A 25286-nucleotide genomic window follows, 5' to 3' on the forward strand; every position below is an offset into this window, starting at 1 on the left:
ATAAAATATATATGTATACATTACCCTGCAAGATAAAATATTAATGTATACATTACCCTGCAAGATAAAATATTAATGTATACATTACCCTGCAAGAGAAAATATTAATGTATACATTACCCTGCACGATAAAATATTAATGTATACATTACCCTGCAAGATAAAATATATATGTATACATTACCCTGCAAGATAAAATATTAATGTATACATTACCCTGCAAGATAAAATATTAATGTATACATTACCCTGCAAGATAAAATATACATGTATACATTACCCTGCAAGATAAAATATACATGTATACATTACCCTGCAAGATAAAATATTAATGTATACATTACCCTGCAAGATAAAATATTAATGTATACATTACCCTGCAAGATAAAATATTAATGTATACATTACCCTGCAAGATAAAATATACATGTATACATTACCCTGCAAGATAAAATATTAATGTATACATTACCCTGCAAGATAAAATATTAATGTATACATTACCCTGCAAGAGAAAATATATATGTATACATTACCCTGCAAGAGAAAATATATATGTACAGGTAAAGTCGGAAGTTTACATACACCTTAGCCAAATATATTTAAACTTGTTTTTTCACAATTCCTGACATTTAATCAGAGTAAAAATTCCCTGTCTTAGGTCAGTTGGGATCACCACTTTATTTGAATAATAGTAGAGAGAATTATTTATTTCTTTCATCACATTCCCAGTGGGTCAGAAGTTTACATACACTCAGTTAGTATTTGGCAGCGTTGGCCTCCTTGGTTACACATGCTTTTTCAGTTCTGCCCACAAATTTTCTATGGGATTGAGGTCAGGGCTTTGTGGTGACCACTCCAATACCTTGACTTTGTTGTCCTTAAGCCATTTTGACACACCTTTGGAAGTACACTTGGGATCATTGTCCATTTGGAAGACCCATTTGCGACCAAGCTGTAACTTTCTGACTGATGTCTTGAGATGTTGCTTCAATATATCCACATCATTTTCCTTCCTCATCATGCCATCTATTTTGTGAAGTGCACCAGTCCCTCCTGCAGCAAAGCACCCCACAACATGATGCTGCCACCCCTGCGCTTCACGGTTGGGATGGTGTTCTTTGGCTTGCAAGCATCCCCCTTTTTCCTCCATACATAACGATGGTAATTAAGCCCAAACAGTTCTATCAGACCAGAGGACATTTCTTCAAAAAGTTCAATCTTTGTCCCCATCTGCAGTTGCAAACCCTAGTCTGGCTTTTTTATGGCGGTTTTGGAGCAGTGTCTTATTCCTTGCTGAGCAGCCTTTCAGGTTATGTCGATATAGGACTCGTTTTACTGTGGATATAGATACTTTTGTACCTGTTTCCTCCAGCATCTTCACAAGGTCCTTTGCTGTTGTTCTGGGATTGATTTGCACTTTTCGCACCAAAGTACGTTCATCTCGAGGAGACAGAACGTGTCTCCTTCCTGAGCGGTATGACGGCTGCGTGGTCCCATGGTGTTTATACTTGCGTATTATTGTTTGTACAGATGAAAGTGGTACCTTCAGGAGTTTGGAAATTGCTCCCAAGGATGAATCAGGCTTGAGGAGGTCTACGATTTTATTTCTGATGTCTTGGCTGATTTCTTTTGATTTTCCCATGATGTCAAGCAAAGAGGCACTGAGTTTGAAGGTAGGCCTTGAAATACATCCGCAGGTACACCTCCAATTGGCTCAAATTATGTAAATTAGCCTATCAGAAACTTCTGAAGACAAGACATAATTTTCTGGAATTTTCCAAGCTGTTTAAAGACAACTTAGTCAATTTAGTGTATGTCAACTTCTGACTCACTGGAATAGTGATAGAGTGAATTATAAGTGAAATCATCTCTGTAAACAATTGTATAGGCACCCTAGTCCCTATATAGTACACTAATTTAGACCAGGCCCTATGGCACCCTATTCCCTATGTAGTGCACTACTTTAGACCAGGCCCTATGGCTCTAAATAGGGAATAGGGTGCCATTTGGGATGCCCTGTAGGAAACAAACAAATATAACGGAATACCACAGAAACCTTTGAAAATGCTGATTCATATCAAACAAAGGCCATGAAAACAACAGGGAGAGAAACATGTCTGATTCCTATCAAAGAAAGACCATGAAAACAACAGGGAGAGAAACATGTCTGATTCCTATCAAACAAAGACCATGAAAACAACAGGGAGAGACACATGTCTGATTCCTATCAAACAAAGACCATGAAAACAACAGGGAGAGAAACATGTCTGATTCCTATCAAACCAAGACCATGAAAACAACAGGGAGAGAAACATGTCTGATTCCTATCAAACCAAGACCATGAAAACAACAGGGAGAGACACATGTCTGATTCATATCAAACACAGGCCATGAAAACAACAGGGAGAGAAACATGTCTGATTCATATCAAACACAGGCCATGAAAACAACAGGGAGAGAAACATGTCTGATTCATATCAAACACAGGCCATGAAAACAACAGGGAGAGAAACATGTCTGATTCCTATCAAACAAAGACCATGAAAACAACAGGGAGAGAAACATGTCTGATTCCTATCAAACAAAGACCATGAAAACAACAGGGAGAGAAACATGTCTGATGCCTTCCTCATCTTTATCCTCAAGGTCTCAACCGTAGAATAAAAGGTAATTGTCTCTGAAGGGAATAGGGTGCAATTTGGGACACAACCAGTATGTAGATGAAGGACACAACCAGTATGTAGATGTTGGACACAACCAGTATGTAGATGTTGGATACAACCAGTATGTAGATGTTGGACACAACCAGTATGTAGATGTTGGACACAACCAGTATATAGATGTTGGACACAACCAGTATGTAGATGTTGGACACAACCAGTATGTAGATGTTGGACACAACCAGTATGTAGATGTTGGACACAACCAGTATATAGATGTTGGACACAACCAGTATGTAGATGTTGGACACAACCAGTATGTAGATGTTGGACACAACCAGTATATAGATGTTGGACACAACCAGTATGTAGATGTTGGACACAACCAGTATATAGATGTTGGACACAACCAGTATATAGATGTTGGACACAACCAGTATATAGATGTTGGACACAACCAGTATGTAGATGTTGGACACAACCAGTATGTAGATGTTGGACACAACCAGTATATAGATGTTGGACACAACCAGTATGTAGATGTTGGACACAACCAGTATGTAGATGTTGGACACAACCAGTATATAGATGATGGACACAACCAGTATGTAGATGTTGGACACAACCAGTATATAGATGTTGGACACAACCAGTATGTAGATGTTGGACACAACCAGTATATAGATGTTGGACACAACCAGTATATAAATGTTGGACACAACCAGTATGTAGATGTTGGACACAACCAGTATGTAGATGTTGGACACAACCAGTATATAGATGTTGGACACAACCAGTGTGTAGATGTTGGACACAACCAGTATATAGATGTTGGACACAACCAGTATGTAGATGTTGGACACAACCAGTATGTAGATGTTGGACACAACCAGTATATAGATGTTGGACACAACCAGTATATAGATGTTGGACACAACCAGTATATAGATGTTGGACACAACCAGTATGTAGATGTTGGACACAACCAGTATGTAGATGTTGGACACAACCAGTATATAGATGTTGGACACAACCAGTAGATAGATGTTGGACACAACCAGTATGTAGATGTTGGACACAACCAGTATATAGATGTTGGACACAACCAGTATATAGATGTTGGACACAACCAGTATGTAGATGTTGGACACAACCAGTATATAGATGTTGGACACAACCAGTATATAGATGTTGGACACAACCAGTATGTAGATGATGGACACAACCAGTATATAGATGTTGGACACAACCAGTATGTAGATGTTGGACACAACCAGTATATAGATGTTGGACACAACCAGTATGTAGATGTTGGACACAACCAGTATGTAGATGATGGACACAACCAGTATGTAGATGTTGGACACAACCAGTATGTAGATGATGGACACAACCAGTATATAGATGTTGGACACAACCAGTATGTAGATGTTGGACACAACCAGTATATAGATGTTGGACACAACCAGTATGTAGATGTTGGACACAACCAGTATGTAGATGATGGACACAACCAGTATATAGATGATGGACACAACCAGTATGTAGATGTTGGACACAACCAGTATATAGATGTTGGACACAACCAGTATATAGATGATGGACACAACCAGTATGTAGATGTTGGACACAACCAGTATGTAGATGTTGGACACAACCAGTATGTAGATGTTGGACACAACCAGTATATAGATGATGGACACAACCAGTATGCAGATGTTGGACACAACCAGTATGTAGATGTTGGACACAACCAGTATATAGATGATGGACACAACCAGTATGTAGATGTTGGACACAACCAGTATGTAAATGATGGACACAACCAGTATATAGATGTTGGACACAACCAGTATGTAGATGTTGGACACAACCAGTATGTAGATGTTGGACACAACCAGTATATAGATGATGGACACAACCAGTATATAGATGATGGACACAACCAGTATGTAGATGATGGACACAACCAGTATATAGATGTTGGACACAACCAGTATGTAGATGTTGGACACAACCAGTATGTGGATGTTGGACACAACCAGTATGTAGATGATGGACACAACGAGTATGTAGATGATGGACACAACCAGTATGTAGATGATGGACACAACCAGTATATAGATGTTGGACACAACCAGTATGTAGATGTTGGACACAACCAGTATGTGGATGTTGGACACAACCAGTATGTAGATGTTGGACACAACCAGTATGTAGATGTTGGACACAACCAGTATGTAGATGATGGACACAACCAGTATATAGATGTTGGACACAACCAGTATGTAGATGTTGGACACAACCAGTATATAGATGTTGGACACAACCAGTATGTGGATGTTGGACACAACCAGTATATAGATGTTGGACACAACCAGTATGTAGATGTTGGACACAACCAGTATATAGATGTTGGACACAACCAGTATATAGATGTTGGACACAACCAGTATATAGATGTTGGACACAACCAGTATATAGATGATGGACACAACCAGTATATAGATGATGGACACAACCAGTATGTAGATGATGGACACAACCAGTATATAGATGTTGGACACAACCAGTATGTAGATGTTGGACACAACCAGTATGTAGATGTTGGACACAACCAGTATGTAGATGTTGGACACAACCAGTATGTAGATGTTGGACACAACCAGTATATAGATGTTGGACACAACCAGTATATAGATGTTGGACACAACCAGTATGTAGATGTTGGACACAACCAGTATGTAGATGTTGGACACAACCAGTATATAGATGTTGGACACAACCAGTATGTAGATGTTGGACACAACCAGTATGTAGATGTTGGACACAACCAGTATATAGATGATGGACACAACCAGTATATAGATGTTGGACACAACCAGTATGTAGATGTTGGACACAACCAGTATGTAGATGTTGGACACAACCAGTATGTAGATGTTGGACACAACCAGTATGTAGATGTTGGACACAACCAGTATGTAGATGTTGGACACAACCAGTATGTAGATGTTGGACACAACCAGTATGTAGATGTTGGACACAACCAGTATGTAGATGATGGACACAACCAGTATGTAGATGTTGGACACAACCAGTATGTAGATGATGGACACAACCAGTATATAGATGTTGGACACAACCAGTATGTAGATGTTGGACACAACCAGTATATAGATGTTGGACACAACCAGTATGTAGATGTTGGACACAACCAGTATGTAGATGATGGACACAACCAGTATATAGATGATGGACACAACCAGTATGTAGATGTTGGACACAACCAGTATATAGATGTTGGACACAACCAGTATATAGATGATGGACACAACCAGTATGTAGATGTTGGACACAACCAGTATGTAGATGTTGGACACAACCAGTATGTAGATGTTGGACACAACCAGTATATAGATGATGGACACAACCAGTATGCAGATGTTGGACACAACCAGTATGTAGATGTTGGACACAACCAGTATATAGATGATGGACACAACCAGTATGTAGATGTTGGACACAACCAGTATGTAAATGATGGACACAACCAGTATATAGATGTTGGACACAACCAGTATGTAGATGTTGGACACAACCAGTATGTAGATGTTGGACACAACCAGTATATAGATGATGGACACAACCAGTATATAGATGATGGACACAACCAGTATGTAGATGATGGACACAACCAGTATATAGATGTTGGACACAACCAGTATGTAGATGTTGGACACAACCAGTATGTGGATGTTGGACACAACCAGTATGTAGATGATGGACACAACCAGTATGTAGATGATGGACACAACCAGTATGTAGATGATGGACACAACCAGTATATAGATGTTGGACACAACCAGTATGTAGATGTTGGACACAACCAGTATGTGGATGTTGGACACAACCAGTATGTAGATGTTGGACACAACCAGTATGTAGATGTTGGACACAACCAGTATGTAGATGATGGACACAACCAGTATATAGATGTTGGACACAACCAGTATGTAGATGTTGGACACAACCAGTATATAGATGTTGGACACAACCAGTATGTGGATGTTGGACACAACCAGTATATAGATGTTGGACACAACCAGTATGTAGATGTTGGACACAACCAGTATATAGATGTTGGACACAACCAGTATATAGATGTTGGACACAACCAGTATATAGATGTTGGACACAACCAGTATATAGATGATGGACACAACCAGTATATAGATGATGGACACAACCAGTATGTAGATGATGGACACAACCAGTATATAGATGTTGGACACAACCAGTATGTAGATGTTGGACACAACCAGTATGTAGATGTTGGACACAACCAGTATGTAGATGTTGGACACAACCAGTATGTAGATGTTGGACACAACCAGTATGTAGATGTTGGACACAACCAGTATATAGATGTTGGACACAACCAGTATGTAGATGTTGGACACAACCAGTATGTAGATGTTGGACACAACCAGTATATAGATGTTGGACACAACCAGTATGTAGATGTTGGACACAACCAGTATGTAGATGTTGGACACAACCAGTATATAGATGTTGGACACAACCAGTATGTGGATGTTGGACACAACCAGTATATAGATGTTGGACACAACCAGTATGTAGATGTTGGACACAACCAGTATATAGATGTTGGACACAACCAGTATATAGATGTTGGACACAACCAGTATATAGATGTTGGACACAACCAGTATATAGATGATGGACACAACCAGTATATAGATGATGGACACAACCAGTATGTAGATGATGGACACAACCAGTATATAGATGTTGGACACAACCAGTATGTAGATGTTGGACACAACCAGTATGTAGATGTTGGACACAACCAGTATGTAGATGTTGGACACAACCAGTATGTAGATGTTGGACACAACCAGTATGTAGATGTTGGACACAACCAGTATATAGATGTTGGACACAACCAGTATGTAGATGTTGGACACAACCAGTATGTAGATGTTGGACACAACCAGTATATAGATGTTGGACACAACCAGTATGTAGATGTTGGACACAACCAGTATGTAGATGTTGGACACAACCAGTATATAGATGATGGACACAACCAGTATATAGATGTTGGACACAACCAGTATGTAGATGTTGGACACAACCAGTATGTAGATGTTGGACACAACCAGTATGTAGATGTTGGACACAACCAGTATGTAGATGTTGGACACAACCAGTATGTAGATGTTGGACACAACCAGTATGTAGATGTTGGACACAACCAGTATGTAGATGTTGGACACAACCAGTATATAGATGTTGGACACAACCAGTATGTAGATGTTGGACACAACCAGTATGTAGATGTTGGACACAACCAGTATGTAGATGTTGGACACAACCAGTATATAGATGATGGACACAACCAGTATGTAGATGTTGGACACAACCAGTATATAGATGTTGGACACAACCAGTATATAGATGATGGACACAACCAGTATGTAGATGTTGGACACAACCAGTATGTAGATGTTGGACACAACCAGTATGTAGATGTTGGACACAACCAGTATGTAGATGTTGGACACAACCAGTATGTAGATGTTGGACACAACCAGTATATAGATGTTGGACACAACCAGTATGTAGATGTTGGACACAACCAGTATGTAGATGTTGGACACAACCAGTATGTAGATGATGGACACAACCAGTATATAGATGTTGGACACAACCAGTATGTAGATGTTGGACACAACCAGTATGTAGATGTTGGACACAACCAGTATGTAGATGTTGGACACAACCAGTATGTAGATGATGGACACAACCAGTATATAGATGTTGGACACAACCAGTATGTAGATGAAGGACACAACCAGTATGTAGATGAAGGACACAACCAGTATGTAGATGAAGGACACAACCAGTATGTAGATGAAGGACACAACCAGTATATAGATGTTGGACACAACCAGTATGTAGATGATGGACACAACCAGTATGTAGATGATGGACACAACCAGTATGTAGATGAAGGACACAACCAGTATGTAGATGAAGGACACAACCAGTATATAGATGTTGGACACAACCAGTATGTAGATGTTGGACACAACCAGTATGTAGATGTTGGACACAACCAGTATGTAGATGTTGGACACAACCAGTATGTAGATGTTGGACACAACCAGTATATAGATGTTGGACACAACCAGTATGTAGATGTTGGACACAACCAGTATATAGATGTTGGACACAACCAGTATGTAGATGTTGGACACAACCAGTATGTAGATGTTGGACACAACCAGTATGTAGATGAAGGACACAACCAGTATGTAGATGTTGGACACAACCAGTATGTAGATGAAGGACACAACCAGTATGTAGATGTTGGACACAACCAGTATGTAGATGTTGGACACAACCAGTATGTAGATGCTGGACACAACCAGTATATAGATGTTGGACACAACCAGTATGTAGATGTTGGACACAACCAGTATGTAGATGTTGGACACAACCAGTATATAGATGTTGGACACAACCAGTATATAGATGTTGGACACAACCAGTATGTAGATGTTGGACACAACCAGTATATAGATGTTGGACACAACCAGTATGTAGATGCTGGACACAACCAGTATATAGATGTTGGACACAACCAGTATGTAGATGTTGGACACAACCAGTATGTAGATGTTGGACACAACCAGTATATAGATGTTGGACACAACCAGTATATAGATGTTGGACACAACCAGTATATAGATGTTGGACACAACCAGTATGTAGATGTTGGACACAACCAGTATGTAGATGTTGGACACAACCAGTATATAGATGTTGGACACAACCAGTATGTAGATGTTGGACACAACCAGTATATAGATGTTGGACACAACCAGTATGTGGATGTTGGACACAACCAGTATATAGATGTTGGACACAACCAGTATATAGATGTTGGACACAACCAGTATGTAGATGTTGGACACAACCAGTATGTAGATGTTGGACACAACCAGTATATAGATGTTGGACACAACCAGTATGTAGATGTTGGACACAACCAGTATATAGATGCTGGACACAACCAGTATGTGGATGTTGGACACAACCAGTATGTAGATGTTGGACACAACCAGTATATAGATGTTGGACACAACCAGTATGTAGATGTTGGACACAACCAGTATGTAGATGTTGGACACAACCAGTATATAGATGTTGGACACAACCAGTATATAGATGTTGGACACCACCAGTAAATAGATGCTGGACACAACCAGTATGTGGATGTTGGACACAACCAGTATATAGATGTTGGACACAACCAGTATGTGGATGTTGGACACAACCAGTATATAGATGTTGGACACAACCAGTATGTAGATGTTGGACACAACCAGTATGTGGATGTTGGACACAACCTGTATGTAGATGTTGGACACAACCAGTATGTAGATGATGGACACAACCAGTATGCAGATGTTGGACACAACCAGTATGTAGATGTTGGACACAACCAGTATATAGATGATGGACACAACCAGTATGTAGATGTTGGACACAATCAGTATGTAAATGATGGACACAACCAGTATATAGATGTTGGACACAACCAGTATGTAGATGTTGGACACAACCAGTATGTAGATGTTGGACACAACCAGTATATAGATGATGGACACAACCAGTATATAGATGATGGACACAACCAGTATGTAGATGTTGGACACAACCAGTATGTAGATGTTGGACACAACCAGTATGTAGATGATGGACACAACCAGTATGTAGATGTTGGACACAACCAGTATGTGGATGTTGGACACAACCAGTATATAGATGTTGGACACAACCAGTATGTAGATGTTGGACACAACCAGTATATAGATGTTGGACACAACCAGTATATAGATGTTGGACACAACCAGTATATAGATGTTGGACACAACCAGTATATAGATGATGGACACAACCAGTATATAGATGATGGACACAACCAGTATGTAGATGATGGACACAACCAGTATATAGATGTTGGACACAACCAGTATGTAGATGTTGGACACAACCAGTATGTAGATGTTGGACACAACCAGTATGTAGATGTTGGACACAACCAGTATGTAGATGTTGGACACAACCAGTATGTAGATGTTGGACACAACCAGTATATAGATGTTGGACACAACCAGTATGTAGATGTTGGACACAACCAGTATGTAGATGTTGGACACAACCAGTATATAGATGTTGGACACAACCAGTATGTAGATGTTGGACACAACCAGTATGTAGATGTTGGACACAACCAGTATATAGATGTTGGACACAACCAGTATGTGGATGTTGGACACAACCAGTATATAGATGTTGGACACAACCAGTATGTAGATGTTGGACACAACCAGTATATAGATGTTGGACACAACCAGTATATAGATGTTGGACACAACCAGTATATAGATGTTGGACACAACCAGTATATAGATGATGGACACAACCAGTATATAGATGATGGACACAACCAGTATGTAGATGATGGACACAACCAGTATATAGATGTTGGACACAACCAGTATGTAGATGTTGGACACAACCAGTATGTAGATGTTGGACACAACCAGTATGTAGATGTTGGACACAACCAGTATGTAGATGTTGGACACAACCAGTATGTAGATGTTGGACACAACCAGTATATAGATGTTGGACACAACCAGTATGTAGATGTTGGACACAACCAGTATGTAGATGTTGGACACAACCAGTATATAGATGTTGGACACAACCAGTATGTAGATGTTGGACACAACCAGTATGTAGATGTTGGACACAACCAGTATGTAGATGTTGGACACAACCAGTATGTAGATGTTGGACACAACCAGTATGTAGATGTTGGACACAACCAGTATGTAGATGTTGGACACAACCAGTATGTAGATGTTGGACACAACCAGTATGTAGATGTTGGACACAACCAGTATGTAGATGTTGGACACAACCAGTATGTAGATGTTGGACACAACCAGTATATAGATGTTGGACACAACCAGTATGTAGATGTTGGACACAACCAGTATGTAGATGTTGGACACAACCAGTATGTAGATGTTGGACACAACCAGTATATAGATGATGGACACAACCAGTATGTAGATGTTGGACACAACCAGTATATAGATGTTGGACACAACCAGTATATAGATGATGGACACAACCAGTATGTAGATGTTGGACACAACCAGTATGTAGATGTTGGACACAACCAGTATGTAGATGTTGGACACAACCAGTATGTAGATGTTGGACACAACCAGTATGTAGATGTTGGACACAACCAGTATATAGATGTTGGACACAACCAGTATGTAGATGTTGGACACAACCAGTATGTAGATGTTGGACACAACCAGTATGTAGATGATGGACACAACCAGTATATAGATGTTGGACACAACCAGTATGTAGATGTTGGACACAACCAGTATGTAGATGTTGGACACAACCAGTATGTAGATGTTGGACACAACCAGTATGTAGATGATGGACACAACCAGTATATAGATGTTGGACACAACCAGTATGTAGATGAAGGACACAACCAGTATGTAGATGAAGGACACAACCAGTATGTAGATGAAGGACACAACCAGTATGTAGATGAAGGACACAACCAGTATATAGATGTTGGACACAACCAGTATATAGATGTTGGACACAACCAGTATATAGATGATGGACACAACCAGTATATAGATGATGGACACAACCAGTATGTAGATGATGGACACAACCAGTATATAGATGTTGGACACAACCAGTATGTAGATGTTGGACACAACCAGTATGTAGATGTTGGACACAACCAGTATGTAGATGTTGGACACAACCAGTATATAGATGTTGGACACAACCAGTATGTAGATGTTGGACACAACCAGTATGTAGATGTTGGACACAACCAGTATATAGATGTTGGACACAACCAGTATGTGGATGTTGGACACAACCAGTATATAGATGTTGGACACAACCAGTATGTAGATGTTGGACACAACCAGTATATAGATGTTGGACACAACCAGTATATAGATGATGGACACAACCAGTATGTAGATGATGGACACAACCAGTATATAGATGTTGGACACAACCAGTATGTAGATGTTGGACACAACCAGTATGTAGATGTTGGACACAACCAGTATGTAGATGTTGGACACAACCAGTATGTAGATGTTGGACACAACCAGTATGTAGATGTTGGACACAACCAGTATATAGATGTTGGACACAACCAGTATGTAGATGTTGGACACAACCAGTATGTAGATGTTGGACACAACCAGTATATAGATGTTGGACACAACCAGTATGTAGATGTTGGACACAACCAGTATGTAGATGTTGGACACAACCAGTATATAGATGTTGGACACAACCAGTATGTGGATGTTGGACACAACCAGTATATAGATGTTGGACACAACCAGTATGTAGATGTTGGACACAACCAGTATATAGATGTTGGACACAACCAGTATATAGATGTTGGACACAACCAGTATATAGATGTTGGACACAACCAGTATATAGATGATGGACACAACCAGTATATAGATGATGGACACAACCAGTATGTAGATGATGGACACAACCAGTATATAGATGTTGGACACAACCAGTATGTAGATGTTGGACACAACCAGTATGTAGATGTTGGACACAACCAGTATGTAGATGTTGGACACAACCAGTATGTAGATGTTGGACACAACCAGTATGTAGATGTTGGACACAACCAGTATATAGATGTTGGACACAACCAGTATGTAGATGTTGGACACAACCAGTATGTAGATGTTGGACACAACCAGTATATAGATGTTGGACACAACCAGTATGTAGATGTTGGACACAACCAGTATGTAGATGTTGGACACAACCAGTATATAGATGATGGACACAACCAGTATATAGATGTTGGACACAACCAGTATGTAGATGTTGGACACAACCAGTATGTAGATGTTGGACACAACCAGTATGTAGATGTTGGACACAACCAGTATGTAGATGTTGGACACAACCAGTATGTAGATGTTGGACACAACCAGTATGTAGATGTTGGACACAACCAGTATGTAGATGTTGGACACAACCAGTATATAGATGTTGGACACAACCAGTATGTAGATGTTGGACACAACCAGTATGTAGATGTTGGACACAACCAGTATGTAGATGTTGGACACAACCAGTATATAGATGATGGACACAACCAGTATGTAGATGTTGGACACAACCAGTATATAGATGTTGGACACAACCAGTATATAGATGATGGACACAACCAGTATGTAGATGTTGGACACAACCAGTATGTAGATGTTGGACACAACCAGTATGTAGATGTTGGACACAACCAGTATGTAGATGTTGGACACAACCAGTATGTAGATGTTGGACACAACCAGTATATAGATGTTGGACACAACCAGTATGTAGATGTTGGACACAACCAGTATGTAGATGTTGGACACAACCAGTATGTAGATGATGGACACAACCAGTATATAGATGTTGGACACAACCAGTATGTAGATGTTGGACACAACCAGTATGTAGATGTTGGACACAACCAGTATGTAGATGTTGGACACAACCAGTATGTAGATGATGGACACAACCAGTATATAGATGTTGGACACAACCAGTATGTAGATGAAGGACACAACCAGTATGTAGATGAAGGACACAACCAGTATGTAGATGAAGGACACAACCAGTATGTAGATGAAGGACACAACCAGTATATAGATGTTGGACACAACCAGTATGTAGATGATGGACACAACCAGTATGTAGATGATGGACACAACCAGTATGTAGATGAAGGACACAACCAGTATGTAGATGAAGGACACAACCAGTATATAGATGTTGGACACAACCAGTATGTAGATGTTGGACACAACCAGTATGTAGATGTTGGACACAACCAGTATGTAGATGTTGGACACAACCAGTATGTAGATGTTGGACACAACCAGTATATAGATGTTGGACACAACCAGTATGTAGATGTTGGACACAACCAGTATATAGATGTTGGACACAACCAGTATGTAGATGTTGGACACAACCAGTATGTAGATGTTGGACACAACCAGTATGTAGATGAAGGACACAACCAGTATGTAGATGTTGGACACAACCAGTATGTAGATGAAGGACACAACCAGTATGTAGATGTTGGACACAACCAGTATGTAGATGTTGGACACAACCAGTATGTAGATGCTGGACACAACCAGTATATAGATGTTGGACACAACCAGTATGTAGATGTTGGACACAACCAGTATGTAGATGTTGGACACAACCAGTATATAGATGTTGGACACAACCAGTATATAGATGTTGGACACAACCAGTATGTAGATGTTGGACACAACCAGTATATAGATGTTGGACACAACCAGTATGTAGATGCTGGACACAACCAGTATATAGATGTTGGACACAACCAGTATGTAGATGTTGGACACAACCAGTATGTAGATGTTGGACACAACCAGTATATAGATGTTGGACACAACCAGTATATAGATGTTGGACACAACCAGTATATAGATGTTGGACACAACCAGTATGTAGATGTTGGACACAACCAGTATGTAGATGTTGGACACAACCAGTATATAGATGTTGGACACAACCAGTATGTAGATGTTGGACACAACCAGTATATAGATGTTGGACACAACCAGTATGTAGATGTTGGACACAACCAGTATGTAGATGTTGGACACAACCAGTATGTAGATGTTGGACACAACCAGTATATAGATGTTGGACACAACCAGTATGTGGATGTTGGACACAACCAGTATATAGATGTTGGACACAACCAGTATATAGATGTTGGACACAACCAGTATGTAGATGTTGGACACAACCAGTATGTAGATGTTGGACACAACCAGTATATAGATGTTGGACACAACCAGTATGTAGATGTTGGACACAACCAGTATATAGATGCTGGACACAACCAGTATGTGGATGTTGGACACAACCAGTATGTAGATGTTGGACACAACCAGTATATAGATGTTGGACACAACCAGTATGTAGATGTTGGACACAACCAGTATGTAGATGTTGGACACAACCAGTATATAGATGTTGGACACAACCAGTATATAGATGTTGGACACCACCAGTAAATAGATGCTGGACACAACCAGTATGTGGATGTTGGACACAACCAGTATATAGATGTTGGACACAACCAGTATGTGGATGTTGGACACAACCAGTATATAGATGTTGGACACAACCAGTATGTAGATGTTGGACACAACCAGTATGTGGATGTTGGACACAACCTGTATGTAGATGTTGGACACAACCAGTATGTAGATGATGGACACAACCAGTATGTAGATGATGGACACAACCAGTATGTAGATGTTGGACACAACCAGTATGTAGATGAAGGACACAACCAGTATGTAGATGATGGACACAACCAGTATGTAGATGAAGGACACAACCAGTATGTAGATGATGGACACAACCAGTATGTAGATGATGGACACAACCAGTATGTAGATGAAGGACACAACCAGTATGTAGATGAAGGACACAACCAGTATGTAGATGAAGGACACAACCAGTATGTAGATGATGGACACAACCAGTATGTAGATGATGGACACAACCAGTATGTAGATGAAGGACACAACCAGTATGTAGATGAAGGACACAACCAGTATGTAGATGAAGGACACAGCCAGTATGTAGATGAAGGACACAACCAGTATTTAGATGAAGGACACAACCAGTATGTAGATGAAGGACACAACCAGTATGTAGATGAAGGACACAACCAGTATGTAGATGATGGACACACCCAGTATGTAGATGATGGACACAACCAGTATGTAGATGATGGACACAACCAGTATGTAGATGAAGGACACAACCAGTATGTAGATGAAGGACACAACCAGTATGTAGATGATGGACACAACCAGTATGTAGATGATGGACACAACCAGTATGTAGATAAAGGACACAACCAGTATGTAGATGAAGGACACAACCAGTATGTAGATGATGGACACAACCAGTATGTAGATGATGGACACAACCAGTATGTAGATGAAGGACACAACCAGTATGTAGATGATGGACACAACCAGTATGTAGATGATGGACACAACCAGTATGTAGATGATGGACACAACCAGTATGTAGATGAAGGACACAACCAGTATGTAGATGAAGGACACAACCAGTATGTAGATGATGGACACAACCAGTATGTAGATGTTGGACACAACCAGTATGTAGATGTTGGACACAACCAGTATATACATGTTGGACACAACCAGTATGTAGATGTTGGACACAACCAGTATGTAGATGTTGGACACAACCAGTATGTAGATGTTGGACACAACCAGTATGTAGATGTTGGACACAACCAGTATATAGATGTTGGACACAACCAGTATATAGATGTTGGACACAACCAGTATGTAGATGTTGGACACAACCAGTATGTAGATGTTGGACACAACCAGTATGTAGATGTTGGACACAACCAGTATGTAGATGTTGGACACAACCAGTATATAGATGCTGGACACAACCAGTATGTAGATGTTGGACACAACCAGTATATAGATGTTGGACACAACCAGTATGTAGATGTTGGACACAACCAGTATATAGATGTTTGATGTTGTTTGTGCCAGAGGTGAAGGATCTCCTGCTGAGGTGTTTAACTAGTCATAAAATGAATTATATTAATTATAGTAACTGGTCATAATATTAATTATATTAATTACAGTAACTGGTCATAATATTATTTACAGTATTATTACAGTCATAATATGAATTAGAGTAACTGGTCATACATAATATTAATAACATTAATTATAGTAACTGATTATAATATTAATTACAGTAACTGGTCATAATATTAATTATAATAATTACAGTAACTGGTCATAAAATGAATTATATGAATTACAGTAACTGGTCATAATATTAATTATATTAATTACAGTAACTGGTCATAATATTAATTATATTAATTCCAGTAACTGGTCATAAAATTAATTACAGTAACTGGTCATAATATAAATTTGAGTAACTGGTTAAAATATTAATTACAGTATCTGGTCATAATATGATTTAAAGTAACTGGTCATACATAATATTACTCATTTTAATTATAGGAACTGTTTATAATATTAATTATAGTAACTGGTCATAATATTAATTATAGTAACTGGTCATGATATTAATTATAGTAACTGTTTATAATATTAATTACAGTAACTGGTCATAATATTAATTAGATTAATTATGGTAACTAGTCATAATCTTATTTATATTAATTATAGCAATTGGTCATAATATTAATTATATTAATTATAGTAACTTGTCATAATATTAATTACATCAATTATAGTAATTGGTCTTAATATTAATTATATTAATTACAGTAACTGGTGATAATATTAATTATATTAATTATAGTAACTGGTCATAATATTAATATTATGAATTATAGTAACTGGTCATAATATTAATTATATTAATTACAGTAACTGGTCATAATATTAATTATATTAAATACAGTAACTGGTCATCATATTAATTATATTAATTACAGTAACTGGTCATAATATTAATAATAGTAACTAGTCATAGTATTAATTTTATTAATTACAGTAATTGGTCATAATATTAATTACAGTAACTTGTCATAATATTAATTACAGTATCTGGTCATAATATTAATTATAGTAACTGGTCATAATATTAATTATATTAATTACAGTAACTGGTCATAATATTAATTATATTAAATACAGTAACTGGTCATAATATTAATTATATTAAATACAGTAACTGGTCATAATATTAATTACAGTAACTGGTCATAATATTAATTATATTAAATACAGTAACTGGTCATAATATTGATTATATTAAATACAGTAACTGGTCATAATACTAATAATCTTAAAGTTACATTGAGTTAAGTTAAGTTGAGTTAAGTTACATTGAGTTAAGTTACATTGAGTTAAGTTAAGTTAAGTTAAGTTGAGTTAAGTTACGTTGAGTTAAGTTACATTGTGTTAAGTTAAGTTGAGTTTAGTTACATTGTGTTAAGTTAAGTTGAGTTAAGTTACATTGAGTTAAGTTACATTGAGTTAAGTTGAGTTAGGTTAAGTTGAGTTAAGTTACGTTGAGTTAAGTTACATTGTGTTAAGTTAAGTTGAGTTTAGTTGAGTTAAGTTAAGTTAAGTTGAGTTAAGTTACATTGAGTTAAGTTGAGTTAAGTTACATTGAGTTAAGTTGAGTTAAGTTAAGTTAAGTTGAGTTAAGTTACATTGAGTTAAGTTAAGTTGAGTTAAGTTGAGTTAAGTTACATTGAGTTAAGTTAAGTTAAGTTAAGTTGAGTTAAGTTACATTGAGTTAAGTTAAGTTGAGTTAAGTTGAGTTAAGTTACATTGAGTTAAGTTGAGTTAAGTTACATTGAGTTAAGTTACATTGAGTTAAGTTACATTGTGTTAAGTTAAGTTAAGTTACATTGAGTTAAGTTAAGTTAAGTTAAGTTAAGTTGAGTTAAGTTGAGTTAAGTTACATTGAGTTAAGTTGAGTTAAGTTACATTGAGTTAAGTTAAGTTAAGTTAAGTTAAGTTGAGTTAAGTTACATTGAGTTAAGTTAAGTTGAGTTAAGTTACATTGAGTTAAGTTACATTGAGTTAAGTTGAGTTAAGTTAAGTTGAGTTAAGTTACGTTGAGTTAAGTTACATTGTGTTAAGTTAAGTTGAGTTTAGTTACATTGTGTTAAGTTAAATTGAGTTAAGTTACATTGTGTTAAGTTAAATTGAGTTAAGTTACATTGAGTTAAGTTACATTGAGTTAAGTTGAGTTAAGTTAAGTTGAGTTAAGTTACATTGAGTTAAGTTACATTGTGTTGAGTTAAGTTGAGTTTAGTTGAGTTAAGTTACATTGAGTTAAGTTGAGTTAAGTTACATTGAGTTAAGTTGAGTTAAGTTAAGTTAAGTTGAGTTAAGTTAAGTTGAGTTAAGTTAAGTTGAGTTGAGTTAAGTTGAGTTAAGTTAAGTTGAGTTAAGTTAAGTTGAGTTAAGTTAAGTTAGGCAAATTTCTATTGCTGGATTGAATCTGGAAACCTTCTGCACCAAAGGGCCTCCGTCCATCCACCACTGGCCCACCCTGCACCACCCTAGCACCATCCACCACTGGCCCACCCTGCACCACCCTAGCACCATCCACCACTGGCCCACCCTGCACCGCCCTAGCACCATCCACCACTGGCCCACCCTGCACCACCCTAGCACCATCCACCACTGGCCCACCCTGCACCACCCTAGCACCATCCACCACTGGCCCACCCTGCACCACCCTAGCACCATCCACCACTGGCCCACCCTGCACCGCCCTAGCACCATCCACCACTGGCCCACCCTGCACCACCCTAGCACCATCCACCACTGGCCCACCCTGCACCGCCCTAGCACCATCCACCACTGGCCCACCCTGCACCGCCCTAGCACCATCCACCACTGGCCCACCCTGCACCACCCTAGCACCATCCACCACTGGCCCACCCTGCACCACCCTAGCACCATCCACCACTGGCCCACCCTGCACCGCCCTAGCACCATCCACCACTGGCCCACCCTGCACCACCCTAGCACCATCCACCACTGGCCCACCCTGCACCGCCCTAGCACCATCCACCACTGGCCCACCCTGCACCGCCCTAGCACCATCCACCACTGGCCCACCCTGCACCACCCTAGCACCATCCACCACTGGCCCACCCTGCACCACCCTAGCACCATCCACCACTGGCCCACCCTGCACCGCCCTAGCACCATCCACCACTGGCCCACCCTGCACCACCCTAGCACCATCCACCACTGGCCCACCCTGCACCACCCTAGCAAAACCACAACCCACCTGAAGGTAACAGAGCAAGTGTGTGTGTGTGTGTACTTACCTTCAGAGAGTAGCCTTGGTAACAGAGCAAGTGTGTGTGTGTGTGTGTGTGTGTGTGTGTGTGTGTGTGTGAGTGTGAGTGTGAGTGTGAGTGTGAGTGTGTGCGTGTGCGTGCGCGTGTGCGTGCACGTGCGCGTGCGCATGCATGTTTGTGTTTGTGTTTGTGTTTGTGTGAGTGTGAGTGTGTGCGTGCGCGTGCGCGTGTGCGTGTGTGTGTGTACTCACCTTCAGAGAGTAGCCTTGGTCACACTGAAAGGAAACCATGTCCCCCACAGTGAAGCGCTGGCCCACATTGACACCGTTGAGGGGAGGCTGAGGTTCTGGGCATGAATCCAAACCTATTGCTTAGGACAGAGTCAAAACACACGCGTGGAAATAGCAATCACTTGTCTGCAAATCAAGATCAGTACAGGAACATGGAAACAAACACGAACCATTCAAAACAGTAGAATACAGTAAGGAACCGGTCGTGAACACCTTATAGGAATACTGAGATATGATAGGTCGTTAAAACACTCCTTATAGGGATACTGAGAGATGATAGGTCGTTATAATACAACTAGGAATATTGAGAGTGGTCAAAGAGTGATGAGTAGATGGGTGAGTGGAGTGGAGATGGAGTCTGTGAGTGGTACACATAGTGGTGAGAGACTATGAGTGGTAAACAGAGTGGTAAACAGAGTGGTGAGAGACTATGAGTGGTAAACAGAGTGGTGAGAGACTATGAGTGGTAAACAGAGTGGTGAGAGACTATGAGTGGTAAACAGAGTGGTAAACAGAGTGGTGAGAGACTATGAGTGGTAAACAGAGTGGTGAGAGAATGAATGGTAAACAGAGTGGTGAGAGACTATGAGAGGTAAACAGAGTGGTAAACAGAGTGGTGAGAGACTTTGAGTGGTAAACAGAGTGGTAAACAGAGTGGTGAGAGACTATGAGTGGTGAACAGAGTGGTGAGAGACTATGAGTGGTAAACAGAGTGGTGAGAGACTATGAGTGGTAAGCAGAGTGGTGAGAGACTATGAGTGGTAAACAGAGTGGTAAACAGAGTGGTGAGAGACTATGAGTGGTGAACAGAGTGGTGAGAGACTTTGAGTGGTAAACAGAGTGGTAAACAGAGTGGTGAGAGACTATGAGTGGTGAACAGAGTGGTGAGAGACCTTGAGTGGTAAACAGAGTGGTGAGAGACTATGAGTGGTAAACAGAGTGGTAAACAGAGTGGCGAGAGACTATGAGTGGTAAACAGAGTGGTGAGAGACTGAGTGGTAAACAGAGTGGTGAGAGACTATGAGTGGTAAACAGAGTGGTAAACAGAGTGGTGAGAGACTTTGAGTGGTAAACAGAGTGGTAAACAGAGTGGTGAGAGACTATGAGTGGTAAACAGAGTGGTGAGAGACTATGAGTGGTAAACAGAGTGGTGAGAGACTATGAGTGGTAAACAGAGTGGTGAGAGACTACGAGTGGTAAACAGAGTGGTAAACAGAGTGGTGAGAGACTATGAGTGGTAAACAGAGTGGTGAGAGACTGAGTGGTAAACAGAGTGGTGAGAGACTATGAGTGGTAAACAGAGTGGTAAACAGAGTGGTGAGAGACTATGAGTGGTAAACAGAGTGGTGAGAGACTATGAGTGGTGAACAGAGTGGTGAGAGACTATGAGTGGTAAACAGAATGGTGAGAGACTATGAGTGGTAACCAGAGTGGTAAACAGAGTGGTGAGAGACTATGAGTGGTAAACAGAGTGGTGAGAGACTTTGAGTGGTAAACAGAATGGTGAGAGACTATGAGTGGTGAACAGAGTGGTGAACAGAGTGGTAAACAGAGTGGTGAGAGACTATGAGTGGTAAACAGAGTGGTGAGAGAATGAGTGGTAAACAGAGTGGTGAGAGACTATGAGTGGTAAACAGAGTGGTAAACAGAGTGGTGAGAGACTTTGAGTGGTAAACAGAGTGGTAAACAGAGTGGTGAGAGACTATGAGTGGTGAACAGAGTGGTGAGAGACTATGAGTGGTAAACAGAGTGGTGAGAGACTATGAGTGGTAAGCAGAGTGGTGAGAGACTATGAGTGGTAAACAGAGTGGTAAACAGAGTGGTGAGAGACTATGAGTGGTGAACAGAGTGGTGAGAGACTTTGAGTGGTAAACAGAGTGGTAAACAGAGTGGTGAGAGACTATGAGTGGTAAACAGAGTGGTGAGAGACTATGAGTGGTGAACAGAGTGGTGAGAGACCTTGAGTGGTAAACAGAGTGGTGAGAGACTATGAGTGGTAAACAGAGTGGTAAACAGAGTGGTGAGAGACTATGAGTGGTAAACAGAGTGGTGAGAGACTGAGTGGTAAACAGAGTGGTGAGAGACTATGAGTGGTAAACAGAGTGGTAAACAGAGTGGTGAGAGACTTTGAGTGGTAAACAGAGTGGTAAACAGAGTCGTGAGAGACTATGAGTGGTAAACGGAGTGGTGAGAGACTATGAGTGGTAAACAGAGTGGTGAGAGACTATGAGTGGTAAACAGAGTGGTGAGAGACTATGAGTGGTAAACAGAGTGGTAAACAGAGTGGTGAGAGACTATGAGTGGTAAACAGAGTGGTGAGAGACTGAGTGGTAAACAGAGTGGTGAGAGACTATGAGTGGTAAACAGAGTGGTAAACAGAGTGGTGAGAGACTATGAGTGGTAAACAGAGTGGTGAGAGACTATGAGTGGTAACCAGAGTGGTAAACAGAGTGGTGAGAGACTATGAGTGGTAAACAGAGTGGTGAGAGACTTTGAGTGGTAAACAGAATGGTGAGAGACTATGAGTGGTGAACAGAGTGGTAAACAGAGTGGTGAGAGACTATGAGTGGTAAACAGAGTGGTGAGAGACTATGAGTGGTAAACAGAGTGGTGAGAGACTTTGAGTGGTGAACAGAGTTGTAAACAGAGTAGTGAGAGACTTTGAGTGGTAAACAGAGTGGTGAGAGACTATGAGTGGTAAACAGAGTGGTGAGAGACTGTGAGTGGTAAACAGAGTGCTGAGAGACTTTGAGTGGTAAACAGAGTGGTGAACAGAGTGGTGAGAGACTATGGGTGGTAAACAGAGTGGTGAGAGACTATGAGTGGTAAACAGAGTGGTAAACAGATTGGTGAGAGACTATGAGTGGTAAACAGAGTGGTAAACAGAGTGGTGAGAGACTATGAGTGGTGAACAGAGTGGTGAGAGACTATGGGTGGTAAACAGAGTGGTGAGAGACTATGAGTGGTAAACAGAGTGGTAAACAGAGTGGTGAGAGACTATGAGTGGTGAACAGAGTGGTAAACAGAGTGGTGAGAGACTATGAGTGGTGAACAGAGTGGTAAACAGAGTGGTGAGAGACTATGAGTGGTGAACAGAGTGGTAAACAGAGTGGTGAGAGACTATGAGTGGTGAACAGAGTGGTAAACAGAGTGGTGAGAGACTATGAGTGGTAAACAGAGTGGTGAGAGACTATGAGTGGTGAACAGAGTGGTGAGAGACTATGAGTGGTGAACAGAGTGGTGAGAGACTATGAGTGGTAAACAGAGTGGTAAACAGAGTGGTGAGAGACTATGAGTGGTAAACAGAGCTGTAAACAGAGTGGTGAACAGAGTGGTGAACAGAGTGGTGAGAGACTATGAGTGGTAAACAGAGTGGTAAACAGAGTGGTGAGAGACTATGAGTGGTGAACAGAGTGGTAAACAGAGTGGTGAGAGACTATGAGTGGTAAACAGAGTGGTAAACAGAGTGGTGAGAGACTATGAGTGGTAAACAGAGTGGTGAGAGACTATGAGTGGTAAACAGAGTGGTGAGAGACTATGAGTGGTAAACAGAGTGGTGAACAGAGTGGTGAGAGACTATGAGTGGTAAACAGAGTGGTGAGAGACTATGAGTGGTAAACAGAGCTGTAAACAGAGTGGTGAACAGACTGGTAAACAGAGTGGTGAGAGACTATGAGTGGTAAACAGAGTGGTGAGAGACTATGAGTGGTGAACAGAGTGGTAAACAGAGTGGTGAGAGACTATGAGTGGTAAACAGAGTGGTAAACAGAGTGGTGAACAGAGTGGTAAACAGAGTGGTAAACAGAGTGGTAAACAGAGTGGTGAGAGACTATGAGTGGTAAACAGAGCTGTAAACAGAGTGGTGAACAGAGTGGTAAACAGAGTGGTGAGAGACTATGAGTGGTAAACAGAGTGGTGAGAGACTATGAGTGGTAAACAGAGTGGTGAGAGACTATGAGTGGTAAACAGAGTGGTGAGAGACTATGAGTGGTAAACAGAGTGGTAAACAGAGTGGTGAACAGAGTGGTAAACAGAGTGGTGAGAGACTATGAGTGGTAAACAGAGCTGTAAACAGAGTGGTGAGAGACTATGAGTGGTGAACAGAGTGGTAAACAGAGTGGTGAGAGACTATGAGTGGTAAACAGAAATAAACCTAAAGAGTTCAGAAGGTGTTCAGAACACAATGCCATGCATCATCTCAGCAGGCTGTCATATATGGATATTCCTACTCCTGGTAGTCATGGTGTGGAGAGTGTTGGGCATGTGGGGGAGAGT

General features: G+C 40.3%; 1 protein-coding gene across 1 annotated transcript in view; it reads right to left on the minus strand.

The window, feature by feature from the left end:
- LOC139405583 (CUB and sushi domain-containing protein 3-like) overlaps nt 1–25286 on the minus strand; it is a 493337-nt gene that overhangs the window by 203806 nt on the left and 264245 nt on the right. Inside the window, exon 36 of the mRNA XM_071147995.1 lies at nt 20973–21091. Coding sequence (XP_071004096.1) covers nt 20973–21091 — 119 coding nt within the window. The remainder of the gene's footprint in view (nt 1–20972; nt 21092–25286) is intronic.

Source organism: Oncorhynchus clarkii, chromosome 3, assembly GCF_045791955.1.
Source record: "Oncorhynchus clarkii lewisi isolate Uvic-CL-2024 chromosome 3, UVic_Ocla_1.0, whole genome shotgun sequence".
Taxonomy (NCBI): Eukaryota; Metazoa; Chordata; class Actinopteri; order Salmoniformes; family Salmonidae; genus Oncorhynchus; species Oncorhynchus clarkii.